At 42.0% G+C, this 19,576-nt stretch overlaps 1 protein-coding gene across 4 annotated transcripts in view; it reads left to right on the forward strand.

Annotated features, from left to right (window-relative positions):
* The window catches only part of rims1b (regulating synaptic membrane exocytosis 1b), a 90,721-nt gene that overhangs the window by 34,282 nt on the left and 36,863 nt on the right, over positions 1 to 19,576 (forward strand). For 3 of the 4 annotated variants that reach the window (XM_084105807.1, XM_084105805.1, XM_084105806.1), the window contains exons 4-13: positions 3,165 to 4,039; positions 13,925 to 13,965; positions 14,149 to 14,259; positions 15,595 to 15,694; positions 15,903 to 16,026; positions 16,473 to 16,519; positions 17,056 to 17,174; positions 17,335 to 17,465; positions 18,265 to 18,436; positions 18,686 to 18,839. In XM_084105807.1, coding sequence (XP_083961933.1) covers positions 3,165 to 4,039; positions 13,925 to 13,965; positions 14,149 to 14,259; positions 15,595 to 15,694; positions 15,903 to 16,026; positions 16,473 to 16,519; positions 17,056 to 17,174; positions 17,335 to 17,465; positions 18,265 to 18,436; positions 18,686 to 18,839 — 1,874 coding nt within the window. Of the gene's footprint in view, positions 1 to 3,164; positions 4,040 to 13,924; positions 13,966 to 14,148; positions 14,260 to 15,594; positions 15,695 to 15,902; positions 16,027 to 16,139; positions 16,197 to 16,472; positions 16,520 to 17,055; positions 17,175 to 17,334; positions 17,466 to 18,264; positions 18,437 to 18,685; positions 18,840 to 19,576 lie in introns of all 4 variants that reach the window. The other variant, XM_084105804.1, reaches the window with a different exon arrangement.

A 19,576-nucleotide genomic window follows, 5' to 3' on the forward strand; every position in this document is an offset into this window, starting at 1 on the left:
TCTGACCCGAGATCCTCCTCTCCGCTCACCACCGTCGCCAGCATCACTGACTCCGCCTCCCTCCACTGTTTAAGGAGGTTGAGATGGTAAATTTGTGCCCCATTCCTATCTGTTCGTATTACCTCATAACTGAGATCCCAGACTCGCCGTGTGATCTCAAAGGGTCCTTGCCACTTCGCAAGTAATTTAGTGCTAGAAGTAGGGAGCAATACAAGCACTTTATCTCCCGGTGCAAATTCACATTGTCAAGTTCCCCTGTTGTATAGCCAGCTTTGTTTGTCCTGAACCTGTAACAAATTCTCCATAGAGAGCCGCCCCAAAGTGTGGAGTTTTCTTCTCAGGTCCAGTACATATTGAATTTCGTTCTTACTGTTCGAAGGTCCCTTCTCCCAAGTTTCTCTAAGGACATCTAACACCCCGCGGGGTTGACGCCCATAGAGAAGCTCAAAAGGGGAAAACCCTGTGGAGGCTTGGGGGACCTCGTGCACAGTGAACAAGAGGCGTTCTAGCCACTTATCCCAATTTTTGGCGCCTTCCTGAACGAACTTCCGAATCATGGTTTTTAACGTGCAATTAAATCTTTCCACCTGACCGTCTGTTTGTGGGTGATAAACGCTGGTGCGAATAGATGTAATGCCCGATAATTTGGGATTCCCACCCGGGAGATTAAATTGAAACAGCACGCCCGCTACGCTTTTTGGGGAAATATTGCATAGTGGCACTGCCTCTAGGTATCGCATTGCATAATCCACCAGAACTAATGCAAAGCAATGCCCCCGTGCAGATCGTTCTAATGGCCCGATGAGGTCCATGCCAATTCGTTCGAAGGGGACCTGCATGAGAGGAAGTGGGCACAATGGTGCTTTTGGATTGGCCAGTGGATTCACCAACTGACATTCCCGACAAGATGCACACCACCTTGCACGTTCTCGTGAATGCCCGGCCAGAAAAATCGGGTCATTAGACGATTAATTGTTGCTGATTGTCCCAAATGCCCGGCCATCGGATTACAATGAGCCGCCTGAAAAAGCATTTACCTACGGCTTTTTGGTATCAACAATTGAGCTATATCTTGTTTTGTCTGAGAGTCTTGGATCACTCGATACAACTTCTCTTTTACAATAGCAAAATAAGGATATGAGAGTGGTCGATCTGGTTGCAGAAGCTGCCCGTCGATAGTACGGACCTGTTCAAAGGCATTTTTGAGCGTTTCGTCCTGGGACTGTTCCAGGGGAAAATCATCGTGCTCTGTAAGGATTCTCCTTTCAAGAGCACTCCGTTCCCCTGGCTCATCTTCCATTGGTCCCGGCTCAGCTTCTCCTAGCTGAGCGACCGCCACCCTTCCCCGCTCCCCCTTTTTCCAAGAGGTATCCGCACATAAATATCCCAATAATACACTAAAATCTAGCCAATTTGTTCCTAAAATTAGCGGATGTCGGAGGTGCGGGCTAACCGCAACCTCTATATTATGCTTTTGAACCCGAAATTGAATAGCCACTGACATTAAGGGGTAGTTCACCACTTCCCCGTGCACGCACCGTACTTTAACCATGCGGCTCTTATCCAATGCCTCTGGTTGAATCAGGCTTTGATGAATGGAGGTTTGATTACACCCTGAAACCACCAAAGCCTGATACCAAAGCCTGATACCAAAGTGGGCGGGGCTGGGGCAGATGGAGTTTGCGTGGCCCGAACCTCCCGGTCTATCCAGCTCCGGAACAGCTTGCGGTCTTCCTGCTTCCGGAGCAGGGCTTGATGGTGTTCCTGATGCAGACTCGCGAGCGATTGGATGACATCCGCAAATGGCAATCCCGGCGGAGACTGTATGATGGTGGCAGGGTTCATATTCCTTCCCGGGTTTCGGCAGTGTGATGAGGTTCAAGGTTGGAAGGAAGAAGACAGGGCCGGCGTGACTGGGACGTTTTTATTCAGATAACTTCAAAATAACAACAAACACAAGGCGCGCCCACAGCGCATTCACCATAGACTTGCTATAGCACAGACAGTAGTTCATAAAACAGGCTCTGTCTCTCTTTCCAATATTTCTCTTCAGAATACTCTTTCCCCAGCGATCTTGCACAAGTCATCAATCCTTCTCTCTCTCCCGTTCTCTTTCCAAAGTGGCTTATATCCGGTCTCTCCACGCCAATTACTGCAACAAGACACAGGTGTTCGTCATCTGCACTTGACCTACTTACTTTGACACCGCTCGTCTCCTTTCTCTGTCTCCCGCTACAGACTTTGCTGAACCAAGCCCCCCTTGCCACAATAATATACAGCTATAATATAGTACATGTTATTTTGTTAGTTAACTTAAACACAGACTAGTTAGAAGTCAGTCAAACTAACACAACAAATGTGTTAGGTAGCAATTACAACTTTTATGAAATTAAAAACATTACTTTTACTTTTAATAACAAGGCTTTTACTCACATTTAAACATTGATCAACACACATAGAGCACATCAGATGTGGTAAACAAAAGCTCAATTGTTCTCACTTGGCACATAAGAACAAACCTTATTGGTGTTAGCACTGATTATTTTCAATCAAGCAAGACCGTTTGAGCTTCAGTTTACCATAATTAATTTTAAAAGTTAATAATGTAAAGAGATTGTGTCTCTTTGTAAGTCTAGGATCAAAGGACTCATATGGATTACTTTTACAATTACTTATTTTTAAGATGACATTTCAAATTCTAAGTATTTCAGGGTTATGTTAGTTGTACAGGCTTCTTTAAGACAGATTAGTCCACTGGCCATTGGGTTCCCACTTCCAGAACTGAATTTACAAAATATGTGGTGTTACATATCCTAACTGTCAACATACAATTTATTCTATTTTAAGCTGGACATTTCAACAAAATCTGTTCATTCTGACCTTTTTTCAGCTGGCACTATGTGGACTGCAGCTCCTGCCTTATAATCTCTCTTTTTTTTTTTAAATACATATGTTTCCTGTCTTCCTATCAGATGCATATTCAGCTAAATCCTTTTTGCATTTGAATTCCCAAATTTTGAAACACAGGGATTAACAGGTGTTGAGCTATGTATTATTCAAATAACTACTATTGTAGCAGTTGTAAATGCAAATTGGCTTTGGTACTTGGAAATTCCAAATACTATATCTCAAAGTTTTACCTACTTCTGTCCAATCAATAATAGGAAGAGACCGGTGTCCCTACACGAGCAGAATGGAAAGGTGATTGGACGTGGAGAGAGAAGACGTGGACCAGCCAGGTTGTCATCGCAGGCCTCTGAAGATCGAGCTCCAGGTGAGAAGCGAGAGTGCAGACGATTGGAGAAAGTTCACTCACAGGAATACCCAGAGGACGATCCCACCCATCCTGAGCGGCGAAGGAGGCAAGAGGAGGAAGAGCGAGAGCGACAAAGACGAGAAGAAGAGTACCAGACCCGTTACCGCAGTGACCCAAACCTAGCCCGCTACCCTGTTAAACCGCAAAAGGAGGAACAGGAAATGCGTATGCATGCCAAAGTGTCCAAAATGCGTCAGGAGCGTCATCACAGCGACCTAGCCATCAACGAGGTGGGATTGATCCAAGATGGGGTTGAGGCTGCTGGAAATAGAATTAGCAGGCAACGAGTAGCTAACAACGACGACCGCAAGACCCTTTTAGAGAACCATCGAGCTTATTCTATGGACAGGACCGTGGGGGGTGGAGTTGGGGTACAAGGATCCGTCGCTAAACAGGGCCACGGTAGCCCTCACATGGGCCCTCCAGGGCCCCCAGACCTCAGGGACGGAAAGGACTGGGGCCCAAAGGGGCATCTGGAACCTGGGTCCGCAGCTTTTCTGCACAGGGCTAAGCGAGAAAAGGCTGCAGAAATCATGCGTAAAGATTCTTCTCTTAGCTCGGACCAATCGGAGACGTTACGGCCACCTCCACCACGAGCCTATAGACCCAAACGAGGCCTCAACAAAAGGCAGATGTCCATCAGTAGTTCTGAAGAAGAGGGTGGCTCCACTCCTGAATACACCAGCTGTGAGGATGTGGAGATCGAAAGTGTTAGTGAAATAGGTAGGTGCATGACATTTGTATATGTTGCTAAATTTATTGTCAAACTGTAGCCTCAAATTCACTAAAAAGTATTACACTACAAAATTCTCATTACATACTCTAATACAATGGTAAATATGGTGATAAATTAAAATGTATTTGAAATATTTATTTGAATTCTGTATATTTTTAGTGATCATGGCAGCAGTAAACAGACTCGTGTGTTTATTTGTGTGTGTGTGTGTGTGTGTGTGTGTGTGTGTGTGTGTGTGTGTGTGTGTGTGTGCGTCTTTATTGCATAGCACTGGCACTATTTTATGAGGTTATTAAACTAGCAGGTTCTCTAAATTAAAATTAAATCTGGTTATGGCTATGAAGCACCATGATGAATGTTGCTTTTTTTGTCATGTAATATTGTCAAAAAAGAAAATGCAGCAGTTAGGAGGACTAATTCAATATTGGTGAATGTCTCCCTTCTTTTAGTAGTCGGTTTAGTAGTATAGAGTACACAGTACACACTATTGCTCAATAGTTTTGAATGGAAAGAAATTAATATTTGTATTTGCCAAGAATGCATTAAATTGATTAAAAGTGACAGTAAAGGCATTATTAATGTTCCAAAATATTTCTTTTTTAAATAAATGCTGTTATTTTGAACTTTCTTTTCATCAAATCTTGAAAAACTGTATCACAGTTTTCACAAATAATAATCAGCATAATTGTTTTCAACATTGATAATAATAATAAATATTAGAATGCATAGTAGAATGATCATATGACATTGAAATCTTGAAAGCATTAAAATAGAAAACAATGATTTTAAACTGTAATACTATTTTAAAATATTACTGTTTTTACTGTGTTTTCATAAAATAAATTTAACCTTGGTTAAGCAAAAGAGATTTCTTTCAATTTTTTTTTAAAAATCTCATACAGTGTAACTATGCTCTTTATTCAGCTCACTCACATACAATAATCAATTCAATATTTCTCAAACTGCTAGCTTGGCAAGCCAGACCTACATCAAGATGTTAGGTCTGGCAACTCACCATAGACACGGCTCAATCCGAGGGGCGGGGTAAACGGCTGTCTTTCAAATTCCCTCTGCACGCAATAGGACAGTGCTTCAACCAACCAGAGCGTTTTCCCAACAGCGGAGCTAACGTACGGTGACCGGGAGGGGACACGTTCGGTTCACTTATTTTTGTCGTGGCCACAACATATAAACTCGTGGGAACGTGATATTAAGTCGTGGTAACGTCATAATATCTCGAGGGAACGTCATATTAAGTCGTGGGAACGTGATTATATGTTGTGGCCACGCGATGAAAAGTCGTAGCCTCGAGATCATATGTTGATGGAACGATATATTTTTCTCGTGGCCACGACTTCATATTTTGAGAGAACGACATCTATTTGTCGTGGCCACGAGTTATGTTGAGGGAGCCACAGCGGCTACTGTAACCGTACCATATAGACTTGGCTACAGCAGAGATGGAGATGACAGAAGAAATAACATTTTACTTTAAATTAGGAATGTCATATAAAGATATAGTGCGGTCTTTGGCATTAAGACATGGGCACGTTATAAGTGAAAGACACATGAAGCGCATTCTTAAATTGAATGGGCTTTTTTGTCGCACATTTGCACTGGCATGAAGTTGGTTGGACGTTCGATATTCGCATATTTAGGGACCGTCTCAAAATTACATGCGACATTGGCATAAACGTTTCTAACTTCAATAGCATTTGAAGACAATGACTTACAGTCATAAAACCAACTGTACATTGTTCACCCAGGTCTCATGTATGATGCACACCTTTAATATTTTTGATATTTATGACAATAAACTGTTAAATCATATGCAAATATTGCTATGTATTTCACTACTGTCACATACCTGACACCTAGATGAACAATGTGCAGTTGGTTTTATGACTGTAAGTCATTGTCTTCAAATGCTATTGAGCTTTAAATATTGTTATATTCTATATATGATCCTATACAGTAGTGAAATACATAGCAATATTTGCATATGATTTAGCAGTTTATTGTCATAAATATAAAAAATCTAAAGGGTGTGCATCATACATGAGACCTGGGTGAACAATGTACAGTTGGTTTTATGACTGTAAGTCATTGTCTTCAAATGCTATTGAAGTTAGAAACGTTTATGCCAATGTCGCATGTAATATTGAGACGGTCCCTAAATATCGGAAAATCGAACGTGACGTCCAACGTCAAACCAACTTCATGCCAGTGCAAATGTGCGACAAAAAAGCCCATTCAATTTAAGAATGCGCTTCAGGTGTCTTTCACTTATAACGTGCCCATGTCTTAATGCCAAAGACCGCACTATATCTTTATATGACATTCCTAATTTAAAGTAAAATGTTATTTCTTCTGTCATCTCCATCTCTGCTGTAGCCCAGTCTATATGGTACGGTTACAGTAGCCGCTGTGGCTCCCTCAACATAACTCGTGGCCACGACAAATAGATGTCGTTCTCTCAAAATATGAAGTCGTGGCCACGAGAAAAATATATCGTTCCCTCAACATATGATCTCGAGGCTACGACTTTGCATCGCGTGGCCACGACATAATGATGTCGTTACCTCAACAAAATGATCTCGTGGCCACGACTTATAATATAATATGACGTTCCCACGACTTAATATCACGTTCCCACGAGTTTATATGTTGTGGCCACGACAAAAATAAATGAACCGAACATGTCCCCTCCCGGTCACCGTACTAACGTTAGTTGATAGATTAAACTTTTGAATCTGGCCGGCAAAACTACGAACACATCTTCCTTTTTTAAGAATGACTTAAGTGCCGTTCTTTGCTCTTTTCTCAAAGAAAAACTTAACTCCAAGTCCTCCAGAGTCGCGGCCAAAGCCGATTCGAAAGACTGTTCTCCAGCAGCAGCAGCCATTCTTTGTTTTCAAGTAGCAGGGAACCGTCACAACTCTCGTCATTATGTTAAGCCCGCCACGTCTACTCTATACACGATGTGATTGGCCTGACCCAATTTAGGTTTTTACAGCTCCGAAAGTCAATGGAGAGTTGCTAGACTACCCTGGCTGCAAAATAAATTTTGCTGCCGCTAGGGTGCGTCTAGATTTCTAGGCTATCAAACTGCATCAAAATGCACAAAAATGCCAATTAGGAACGAATTAATAGTAAAACTGCTACCCCACACTTTATGGATGTAATCTTAAAAGTGCAAACTTGCATTTGAATTTGAACTTGAAACTTGAATGAATGCCACTAATTAACATCCAGTTAAACATCTCTGTTTTGTTTTCCATCTACTGTGAATTGCATGTGCATGAGTGTATGAGAGTGTGTGCACAGCTTCAGTCAGTTTCAGTCAGCTCAGAATGGTCCATTATCTATATATTGTGGTAGCAAATTTGTGTACAATTGGTTTTTATTTTGCTTTTTATTTTTATTTTTACCTCTGTCATCTGTAATGGTTTATAAGTTTATAACTTACTTTTGCATACATTTTCACATCATATATAGCATCATTTTACATATGTCATTGTAGCTGTTAAACCATAATGTGTACCCATAATGACCAGTCCTGAGCTTTAGGTCTGTGAACCCCCCTACCCACCCCCGCTGATTCATGCAGTGAAGCTGCATTTGTTTATTTTGAAAATTTTAAGGGAACCAGATTTGGGAATTAGGTCAGCAGCTCTCTCACATAAAACCACTGAGTGACTGACTGGCCTGCGTCAGTCCTGGGATGCAGCATGTTCCATTTGGGGACTTTTTCATATTCATCCTTGGGTAACCCATTCCAGCTTTTGAATGCGTGTATGCTTTGGTTCTTCCCATTTTTCTCAGCTGCAAGGGTGCATGGTTTTGAAAGTCCCCGGAATTATATGTTTGTGATTAATCAAGCTGTAATTTTGTCAAATTACAGTTTTGTACAAAAAAAAAAAAAGGTGAACATATGATTCGATTGCATTTATGATACAAAAAATCTAGCTGTGAAATATGCCTTAGCAATAAAAAATGAGATTGCCATTTTATTCAGGATTCACTGTCATTTTCATTGCCAAATCCTATTAATCACAGTACATAATTTGAGATTTAATAGAAATTATATTGTGGTGGAAATGATTATATGTTTTAAGAGAGTTTATTTTAAGTTGAAGTTGAAAACCACTCTGAAGCTACCATGTGCAAACATAATGTCAAACATGCTCCAACATGAATCAGACATGGGTTATTTCCCAATCCCATCTTCCCATCTTCTCTTTATCGCCTCCTGTCACCTCCTCCTATGCTGTCCTAAAAAGGCAAATACAGTAACTATGCCAACACTAGATAGCATAGCTGAGAACACAGGACAGAAACCCAATATGAGTTATAATGCCTTTGTAGAGCAATATGAATATATCTTTTCTTTGGCATTAAGTTTGTAATGGCAGATGCAGAGCTAATGTGACTTCATTCCTGATAACTAGGACAAGCAAATACTGGATGGAAGCTTATAATGACAGTGATTGCCAAGGGAATAGCTCATGTTTCATTCAGTATGTGCAGAGGGTGTTCTTGGGTGCTGCATAGTACTATACATTAAAGTTGTACGACAGTTTTAGGAATGCAATCAAGATAATCAAATGAAACTGTAAAATTTTATACTAGGCTGTATATTATCTTGTTTGGGGTTTGGCACTTTAAACATCTCTCACCTTTGTTGCTGAAGGCAGATATACTCTGTTATATGCCGCCCCTAAGTTAAATGAACTCTATTAATTTATAGCATTAGTGTAAATCTAGCTAATCTTTATGAGACTATCATTAAATACTGTTTCTAAAGTGGGAGAATTCCCTATTCCTGTATGGTAAATGTCAAATGCTGAGCCTTTTTATACCAACACCTTGTATTGATTAGGGCTGTCAAAATTACGCATGCATTTAATTGTTAAACACAGTTAATTTTTCTTAATGCTGTAAAGGCATTTATTCAATTTGACATCAGCAAAAATGATTGACAGGCAGTGTGAGATTAATAAAATAGTCCTTTTTACATTTACTTTTAGAATACACACATAAATTTGCTCCAAATTTAATTTGGCAGTCTTAGTATTGCTGTGTATTATTTTCTTTGTTTGTGGCCTGAAGAAGGAGTCAAGATCAAACTTATCTGGATCTGAACCTTTGAACTTGCAACGACACATATATCTCAGAATTTAAGAGGATAATTTCTCACAAAGCAGGGTTAACGTTAACATTAAAGGTACACTATGTTGCTTTTGGTCCTCTAGAGGTTATAAAACAAAACTGCATGCTTGAACGAGCCAATGCGCGCAATGGCGACGTGAATTGCATCACGCGCTCCGCCCCGCGAGACGGGTATAAATACGGAAGCGGATGCATACACCATATGTCTTTCGCTTCGGAGCCAATCGTTCTCTATACCGAAATCTCTGAAGAGTGTTGTTTTCTACAACGAGCGAGTGTGTTGGTGCTTCTTCAGGAAGTCTCTCCCTGGCTGGTGTTTCTACAGTGCGAGCAGCGGTGGTCGCAAGCTCTTTGAGCACTCAAACTGCTGTTCTAACAGCATCACATTTTTGTTTGTGTTTGTTTGTCTGACGGCCGATTGAGGGCGAGAAGAGTGATTGCTTCACTGGTACAGGCTGCACCATCCCTGTCAGTGTTGCAGTGATTATTCCCCTGGGTGCTCCGGCACTGGTGAGAGGTTTCTCACTTCCTGAAAAAGCAACACGGGTGTGTTTGCGTCTTTTTCAAGATGTCATTCTGCCCGTGCGTTTCTGGATGTGGTCGTTCCCTGTCTCCTTCTGACGGTCACGATTGCTGCGTCACGTGTTTGGGTGTTCAGCACGCTGAGGCATCTTTTGTGGACGGTTCATGTTCCCATTGTTTACACCCTTAATATGACTTGTCTCGGTGTTGAGATCGAGACTCGCCTTCGTCCGCGAAGGTGCAGTCCCCATTACCACGCCCTACCCTAGGGTGCCGTGTGGGATGGGTGATCGGAGGTCAGTGATGGAGTTTCCGCCCGGTAACCATTCCCTGTGGGCTCCTCACTCCTCCATCACACCGATACCGGTGGAGCCCCCTGCTGAGAGCACTGGTCCCTCTGTAATGGGTGTCTCACTCGCGGTCCCCCCAGAGGACAGGATGCCGATCGCAGCATTGGAGGGTGAGTTGACCTTTGGAGATGACGACTCGGCAGCATTATCCCCTTCGGGGAGTGTAACGTTGCCCGAGCCAGATCCTCAGTTGTCAGCTATGCTGAAACGGGCCGCAGAGGCTGTCGGGCTCGAGTGGAACCCTCCACCCTGTCCCGCTCAGTCTCGGTTGGATGATTGGTATCTCGGGGCGGGCCGTGCTGGTTCTCATCCCGCCACCCCAGTGCCCTTCTTTCCCGAAGTGCATGGAGAGCTTACTAGATCATGGATGGCACCTTTTACTGCCGGAAGCGACCTGGAGAGTTTTTCCCCCCTCACTACCCTTGACGGAGGAGCAGTGAAGGGTTACGAGGCTATTCCCCCAGTCAAGCGGTCTGTCGCGGCGCACTTGTGCCCGGCGGCCACTGCGGACTGGGTGGGAGATCCTCGTTTCCCCCCTCAGGCCTGTGGTCGCTCGTTTGTTCTTACGGATAGAGCATACAGAGCCTGTGGGTAAGCCGCTTCCTCTTTGCATGCCCTGGCGTTGCTTCAGGTCTACCAGGCCAAAGCACTCATGGACATGCACAAGGGTAGTCTAGGCTGTGCGCTCACCAGTGAGCTCCGCACCGCAACTGACTTGGCTCTCCAGAGCACAAGCGTTACGGCTTGCACAATCGGCCTAGCGATGCCCACCCTGGTGGTCCAGGAGCGCCATAGTTGGCTCAACCTGGTTGAATTATCGGATGCGGACAAGGTTCGGTTCCTGGACTCCCCAATTTCCCAGGTTGGGCTGTTCGGTGACGCGGTGGAGAGCTGCACCCAACAATTCTCTACTGCCCAGGCGCAGTCGGAGTCAATCCGACACATCCTGCCCCGGTGGCCCGCTGCTGCCATCACCCTGCTGCCGGTGGCAGCTCCTCCGCCTGCTCGTCGCCGAGGGCGTCCCTCTGCCGCCTCTTCCGCTCCCTCTGGCCTACAGCAGCAGCCTTCACCCAGGCCTCAGCATAGAGCGAGCCGCAGGCAGGCCGCCCAGCCTGTATCAGTCACTGCCAAGCCAGGTGGCAACTGTAAGACTAAGCATCCTTGATACAGGCTGCCCGGGGACGGAGGAACTAGCTCTTCAGACGGTTACCGTTTCGCCACTGGCTCTCCAGAGTCCAGTGGTACCCCAATTGTCACAAGAGCGAATTCCTCTGTTCCTGGGCTCCAAGTAGGTCAGACTGGCGGTGTGCGACCCTGTAAAGCCTTGCACCCCTCGGTCCCTTCTTGTGTCGCTAGCCGGCAGCCGGGTACGGTCCGAGGACCTGTGGAGTCAGGTAAGTGTTGCCTTGCACACTCAGACCTTGCTTCGGGCCGCCTCCGGGCCTTCCGAGCCACGTCCATGTCATCCACCCCGCTGCCCCACTCCGGGTATGTCTGTGGTGCCTCTGGTTCCTCTGTCCCGGTTTGTGGAAGCCTGGAGAGAGCTTCCCGGCCGGTCCAGCTGGCTCCTCCGTACCATCAGACTCGGCTACACGATTCAGTTCTTCCGGCGTCCGCCCAAGTTCAGCAGCGTTCTGTACACTTCAGTGCTGACTGAACGTGCCCCTGTTATACGTGCGGAAATTGCAGTCCTACTCGCGAAGGATGCGATAGAACCGGTTCCGTTAGCCGATATGAAGTCGATCTTCTACAGCCCATACTTCATTGTACCCAATAAAGGAGGTGGGTTACGACCAATCTTGGACCTGCGACACTTGAATCGGGCCCTTCACATGCAGAGGATCTCTTTTATCGGTATGGAGCTGGACTCGGTCCAACAGACGGCACGCCTCACAGAGGAACGTGTCCAGTTGGTACTGACCTGCCTGAGTACGCTCAACAACATTTTGAAACATTTTCAGAGGCTCCTGAGGCATATGGCAGCCGCAGCCATAGTAATACCGCTCGGTTTGCTTCATATGAGACCGCTTCAGCACTGGCTTCATGACCAAGTCCCGAGGGGGGCGTGGCACAGTGGCACGTTCCGGGTGAGAATCACCCCAGCCTGCCGCAAAACTCTCAGCCTGTGGTTAGACCCTTCGTTTCTCCGGGCCGGAGTGCCCCTAGAACAGGTGTCCAGACATGCTGTGGTCTCCACAGATGCCTCCAACACCGGCTGGGGGGCCACGTTCAACGGGCATGCAGTAGTGGGGATCTGGACGGGCCCCCAACTGCATTGGCACATCAACTGCCTCGAGTTGTTTGCAGTGCACCTTGCCTTGAGACGCCTCAAAACGTCGCTGCTCGGCAAGCATGTACTAGTCCGTACGGACAACACTGCGGCCGCTGCGTACATCAACCATCAAGGTGGTCTACGCTCCCGTCGCATGTCGCAACTCGCCCGTCACCTCCTCGTATGGAGTCAGAAGCATCTGAGGTTGCTTCATGCCACTCATATCTCCGGCCTGCTCAATCGTGCCGCCGATGCGCTCTCATGACAGCTTGTGGTCAGAGGAGAGTGGAGACTCCATCCACAGACGGTCCAGCTGATCTGGGACCACTTCGGGGCCGCACAGATAGATCTGTTTGCCTCTCCGGACTCGTCCCATTGCCAGTTGTTTCATTCAATGACCGAGGGGACCCTCGGCAGGGACGCCCTGGCACACAGCTGGCCTCGGGGCCTCCGCAAGTATGCGTTTCCCCCAGTGAGCCTTCTTGCACAGACACTGTGCAAAGTCAGGGAGGAAGAGGAGCAGGTCTTGCTAGTCGCCCCTTATTGGCCCGACCTGTCCTGGTTCCCCGAACTCATACTCCTCTTGACAGCCCCTCCCTGGCCCATTCCTCTGAGGGAGGACCTCCTCTCTCAGGGACGGGGCACCATATGGCACCCGCGTCCAGACATCTGGAAACTCCATGTTTGGTCCCTGGACGGGACGTGGAGGTTCTAGGTGATCTACCACAGTCTGTCGTAGACACACCATACATGCGTCAAAGTAGCCCAAGCAACACTTCCCTATTTATGATTATGACAAAACATGTATGTAATTATAATGTATGTACGCAAATATGAAGCATTTTTATGTAATTTCCCGCGAAAGTCATCCTGTCAGGAAACTGTAATCAAATGTAAAATAACACTGCACTTTATGAATAAAATATACATTACAAATATAGTTACAAAAGTTATTTAGCTTTGTCTTTTGTTGTTTGATTAACGTTATTATAGCAAGTGGTACGGCATCAGGAATATTAGGCTGCTGTCACTTGCTGCACGGATCTAATATACTGTTACACATGGGTTTTCTTTGTCAACTGTTACATTCATTCAAGACATAACCGACTGTGTTTACGAGGATATTTTGACATATTTTTGTGTGTATTTGTCCGTTCAAACATGCGGAAGAGAACTCAGTTCAGTATCGTGCGCACTATTCAGTATGAGAGGCAGCTTTCTGTGCTCACGTCGATTTGGATGTGTGTGCAGCACAGAAAACAGCGCGTGAGTCTATGGTTTAAAATTGTTCTTACACGTGAATGGTTTAAAATCACATTAAAGCACTTTTTTGTGATCGCGCTTTGGATGTGTGTGCAGCACAGAAAACAACGTGCGGGTCTAGTGCTTGAATGGTTTAAAGTTATATTAAAATGCACACAAAAGAATCGATAAGAGGAATCGAAATTTTAATTGTATAACAAGTATCCGATTCCTGACCTTAAGTATTCGATTGCAGAATTGGAATGGTAATTCGATTCCCAACCATAATTATAATGTCAATTTATATTTTGCAGGTGACGGGGACTGTCATCCTCTGGATCCCACTGTGTGGCATGTAAGTATTTCAATTAGATTTGAATCATATTGCAAACATGTATCAGTGGCAATAGGCGTAATAGCAGACACATAAGATGTTTGATTATAGAGTGTTTCTGTAGCTGAACTCTCTGAAATGTGTGTCAGGACATGTATTTTCAGCATTAATGGGACTGAAAAAGCATTGTTCTGTTTCTCACAGCATCCAGTGAGCTGGCAGCCATCCAAAGAGGGAGATCATTTGATTGGCCGCATCACTCTAAGTAAGCGCTCCACCATGCCACGAGAAGCCGGTTCCCTACTGGGTCTGAAGGTGAGCTTGTCAATGGCAGTTTACACCAGCTAATAACATTGTCTCTGTATTGCACTTGAAGGGTTGTGTTACACTAAAGGTGTGGTCACTTTTACCGTTGCTCATTGAAATTTTGCTGGTGAAAGAAATTGGCGTCGGATGTGACAGATCATGATGAATAATACAGGAATAATGATAACGAAATAAATGAAATGATTTTAGTTCTATTGTTGATGTGGTTACAATATGATGTTCTTTTGAATTTTAAACCGAATTTTAAAATTCCAGATGTAATATCATTTTCAGCTTTGCTAATTTTTACATACATACATACCTACATATTTATTTATGAATGTTGCATTCAAATCAGAACCCTACAGGATCCCTGCATTTTTTACTTCCCCAACACTTTCCCAAATCTTTCCATTAAGACCTTCAAGCTTTTCCTCCATTTGTACTTTTTTTTTTAAAAATGTTCTTGTTCTGGTGTTTTCAAGGTACTAAACAGTCTGTATACTCCTTATTTTACGTTTACTTACATACCTCTAAAATCTTTTTTTCTTTTGTTTTTTCATACTTCCTATTAATGCATTTGGCAGACATTTTATCCAAAGCGACACCTGTTTCACATTGAACGCGTAAGCAGAGCGTAAGCAGCACAGTTTTTTTATTCCCAAGTTTTTTTTATCAAATTTTCTCCAGACATATCAAAGATTCTCCAACATTTACAAAATGTAAAAAAAAAATCAGGCACCATATTAACAGATTAGCGCTTTTACACTGCTACAAATTTCACCATAAAATCATATAAGTGTTCCGTGTTTCACAGTCACCATATGACTTTCAGCACTGTGAAAAAAATAAACAAAACACATTGTCCAAACTTCAAAAGCCTGTTGAAATAAATAAAACTAGAGGTATATCTTAACTTTAAGATTACTTTTATCATATAAACTATATACAGTATATACAGCATGCCATTTGCATGTATGTGTGGCAGGGAAACACTGTCAGATCACAGAAGAGTGTGCTGCACATGAAAAAGGTGACACAATGGACGATACACAAGCCGCGGTTAAACTGCAGTGTGAAAGCATAATGCTTCCACTCTGTATATGCACAGCTTCTGCACTTCTTCCGCCCAGCTTGTGCTTCCAATGTGAAACAGCCATTACAGTGTATTCAAGTAAAGCAGTTTATCAGTTTGTGCGTTCTCTAGGAGTCAAACCTATAACCTTAGTGTGGCTAGTGCAATACCTTACAAAAGAAATATGTAAAGAAGCTTAAGAACAGTAGTTAGGTTGTTTTTGCAGAAAGCGAGTAAACATGGTTGACTCTGTCATCTGTCTTGTCCAGGTGGTTGGTGGGAAAATGACGGAGTCAGGGAGACTGGGGGCCTTTATCACCAAAGTAAAGAAAGGAAGTTTGGCTGACATTGTAGGCCATTTACGAGCAGGTATTATGATTATTTAAATTTGGCTAACTATGTAAGAAAATCGCAGTATTTTAAAATATTATTTCGACCATAGCTTTATTAATATCTTTTGCTAGATCTCTGTTGATATTTTTGGTTGCATGTCTACATTTTTCACAGCTCATTATTCAGTCAGTCTGTCTATGCAGAACACCGCCAAGTGCTAAGTAGTTTCTTTTTTTGATTTCAGGCGATGAGGTGTTGCAGTGGAATGGGAAGGCTTTGCCTGGAGCAACTAAAAAGGAAGTGTACAATATTATTCTAGAGTCCCAGTCAGCACCTCAAGTGGAAATAGTTGTGTCCAGACCAATTGGGTAAGCTAAACAAAGCACAAAAATCAAACATGGTTTGGAAATGATATAAAAGAAAATAAACCTCTGGATATATGCGTGACTCCAATGATTTTTCTTCCTGTTGCATGTTAAAGATGTATTCAACGTATTCTGTCCAAAAACTTCTTGAAAAAGGTCTATAGAGCATATCAGTAAGTAAAGTATCTGAGAGTGTTCTTCCTCCCAGTGTCCCCATTGTCACCCTACATGCTCCAGACCCTCCTCTCATAGTTAAAACTGTTCAGTCATTGCATCAGCGGTCCTTTGGTTCCCTATTCTTTCCTGTGACTGGACAGTGTTTCCATGATGTCTCAAAAGGGGAAATGCAGTCAAGTCAATGTTTATGTGTGTAGAAAAACTGAGAGAGAGAGAAGCTAATGATCTGTCATCTGACATTTTTTTTTTCCTGTGTTTCAATTTTCCTACAGAGATACACCGAGACTTCCAGGGACATCACATCCTCCTCTAGAATCAAGTAGGTTTTGTGAAAATTCTGTCATCATTTACTCACAGTTATGCCATTTGAAACCCCAATTTTTTCCAAAAATGTGTCATCACATTAAAAAAATATGTGTTAATATATTAACAATGAATAATAAAGCGTAAAGAATTTACAATATTTTCATTCAATTAGTGTACTCCTTGTTATGTTATTATTTCAGAATTTATAATTACGTTCATTCATGTTTAAATCAATAATCTATCATTTTATTGGGATATTTTATTTAATTTAACACTTTTGTAAACTAAAATGTTATTTTTATAGAATGAAATTAGATATAATTTTAGTAAGAGTAAAACTGACTTTTAATAATTAAAAAGAAATTAATTTGAATCTGATCTATCAAAATGAACTCCATTAGGGTGTGTACATGTACATGTGTAAATGTACATATTTGCATGAATTATCACTTTCCTAATTTTGTCCTTGTTATTAAGACATTTCTTCAATAAGCATGCAATACATCTTTACAGCTGCACATTTAACATGTCAGCTATTTAAACTTACAGCTGGTTCAAGTTCTATAGATGAATCACAAAAGATGGACCGTCCATCCATCTCTGTAATGTCACCGACTAGTCCCGGGATGTTGAGAGACCTCCCTCTGGTACTGCCAGGCCAGCTGTCGGTAAGTGTAAAACCACTTTGCAGAGAAAATATTTAGCCCTGTTTTCTCAATTGAAAAGGAAGGTAGTTTGGTGATGACATTTTATCTGCTAGCTTATATTTAAATAATGTATAGCCAACATTTTGTGAACTTTGAGAAAGTGTTATTTCTTTTTACCAAGGTGAAATTATGGTATGATAAAGTGGGCCATCAGCTTATTGTGAATGTCCTACAAGCACGAGAACTGCCCCCTCGACCTGACGGACGACCCAGAAATCCCTACGTCAAAATGTATTTTCTTCCTGATAGAAGGTAAAAAATATAAAATATATTCAAATTCACAGAGTTGTTTCAAGGTTGTTGTTTTTTTTCAGGTCAGTACCATTTGTTTGTTTCTTTGTTCATTTTGAAAGAAATTCTACTTTTATTCAGCAAGAACGCTTTACATTTTTACAAAAAAATATTTAAAATAAGTGCTGTTCTTTTTAACTTTCTATTCATCAAAGAATCCACAAAAATATAAAGCAGCACATCTATTTTCAACGATGATAATTAGAAATGTTTCTTAAGTACCAAGTCAGCATATTACAATGATTTCTGAAGGATCGCGTGATTCTGAAGACTGGAGCAATGGCTGCTGAAAATTCTACTTTGCTGAATCACAGGAAAATATGCATTATTTTAAATTGTAATTATATTTCACATTACAGTTCACTCTATTTTTGATCAAGTAAAGATTTTATCAAAGATAAAGGTCATTATGAGCATAATAGACTTCTTTCAAAATCACCAAATAAATCTTACCAACATAAATTTTGAACGGTATTGTGCATAGGGGGTCTCAGAAATATTTTATTATTTTAAATGTTTTAACTATTTGGAATGGTTTTGTATTTTCTTTCCTTTCTTTCATGATATATTTATCAATGCACTAGCTGTGTACTGTAAGACTCTGAGATTTTGAGTAATGCTGAGTTTATGAAATTCATTCCATGTTAAAAGATTGAATAATAAGCAGGTGGAAATGGAATCTGCTTTTTCTGTGCTTTTGGGAGAAATTTGCAAAGTTTTGCAGTGTACACACTCTTTTAAACACACTACATTCCTCTAGTGACAAGAGCAAGAGAAGGACGAAAACGGTGAAGAAGAGTGCAGAGCCAAAATGGAACCAGACGTTCCTGTATTCTCACATCCACCGCAGAGACTTCAGAGAGCGCATGTTGGAGATCACTGTTTGGGACCAGCCCAGAGTCCAGGAAGAAGAGAGTGAATTTATGGGAGAGGTGTGTGTGTGTGTGTGTTTCAATTATTTTGTCTTGACAGTAAGATATCTATGTATCTATATCTAGGTTCGGAACAACATATAATATATTTGTATGGATTCATTTCAGAAGTGAATTCAACGAAAAGTGCATTTGTGAAGTAATGTGTTCAATTCCCTTGACTCCACAGGACCATTCAGGTTCTTTTGGCCTCCAAATAGTTATTCTAACATGGTTCAAATTCCTCTTTCTGTCTTTCTCTTTGCCCAGATTCTGATTGAGCTAGAAACAGCTCTATTGGATGACCAGCCACACTGGTACAAATTGCAATCCCATGATGTTTCATCCCTACCATTGCCTCAGCCATCCCCCTGCCTCCCCCGCAGACATGTTCATGGAGATAGTCCTAGTAAAAAACTGCAAAGTAAGTATCAGCTAGTGTATGTGTGCTAGAGATGTGTGTGTCACTTATTTTTAATTTATTTACATAATTTGCATATGCTGGGCAACGATTAATCGCAATTATTTAATATATGTGATATATATATATATCATATATGTGTGTGTGCTGTGTATAATTATTTTGTATATATAAATACACACATGCATGTATATATTTAAGAAATATTTGCATGTATATACTGTATATAACCTATATTTATACATAATTTACAGTATATATATATATATAAGTGTATATACAGTATAAATATAAAAATTGTATAAATTAATAATACATTTTTCTTAAATATATACATGCATGTATGTGTATTTGTATAGACAAAATAATTATTCACAGCACACACACATGTATTATGTAAACACAAACTTTTATTTTGGATGCGATTAATCGCGATTAATCGTTACCCAGCACAAAATTTTATATTAGCACCAAAAATATATTTACTGACCATACAATGTCTTACAATTTGGGTATAGAAGACTTGATTACATGTCTAGATAAAGTATGTTCCCTTTCGAAGTTGAACTCTGATGCTGCGTCATGGCGTTGACGCTATGGGAATGCTCCTGCGTGAGCCGGTGTCTGAAGCAGATGCCAAAAATTTGCATGGTCAGCTTATTTGTATTCAGAAGCCGCATGTTTCTTGAGCGTGTGTCTGTTCTTGTATTGTGTGTGTATTTAAAGTCTTTAGACAGGAG

The sequence above is a fragment of the Abramis brama genome (genome assembly GCF_963993115.1).
Source record: "Abramis brama genome assembly, chromosome: 2".
Lineage (NCBI taxonomy): Eukaryota > Metazoa > Chordata > Actinopteri > Cypriniformes > Leuciscidae > Abramis > Abramis brama.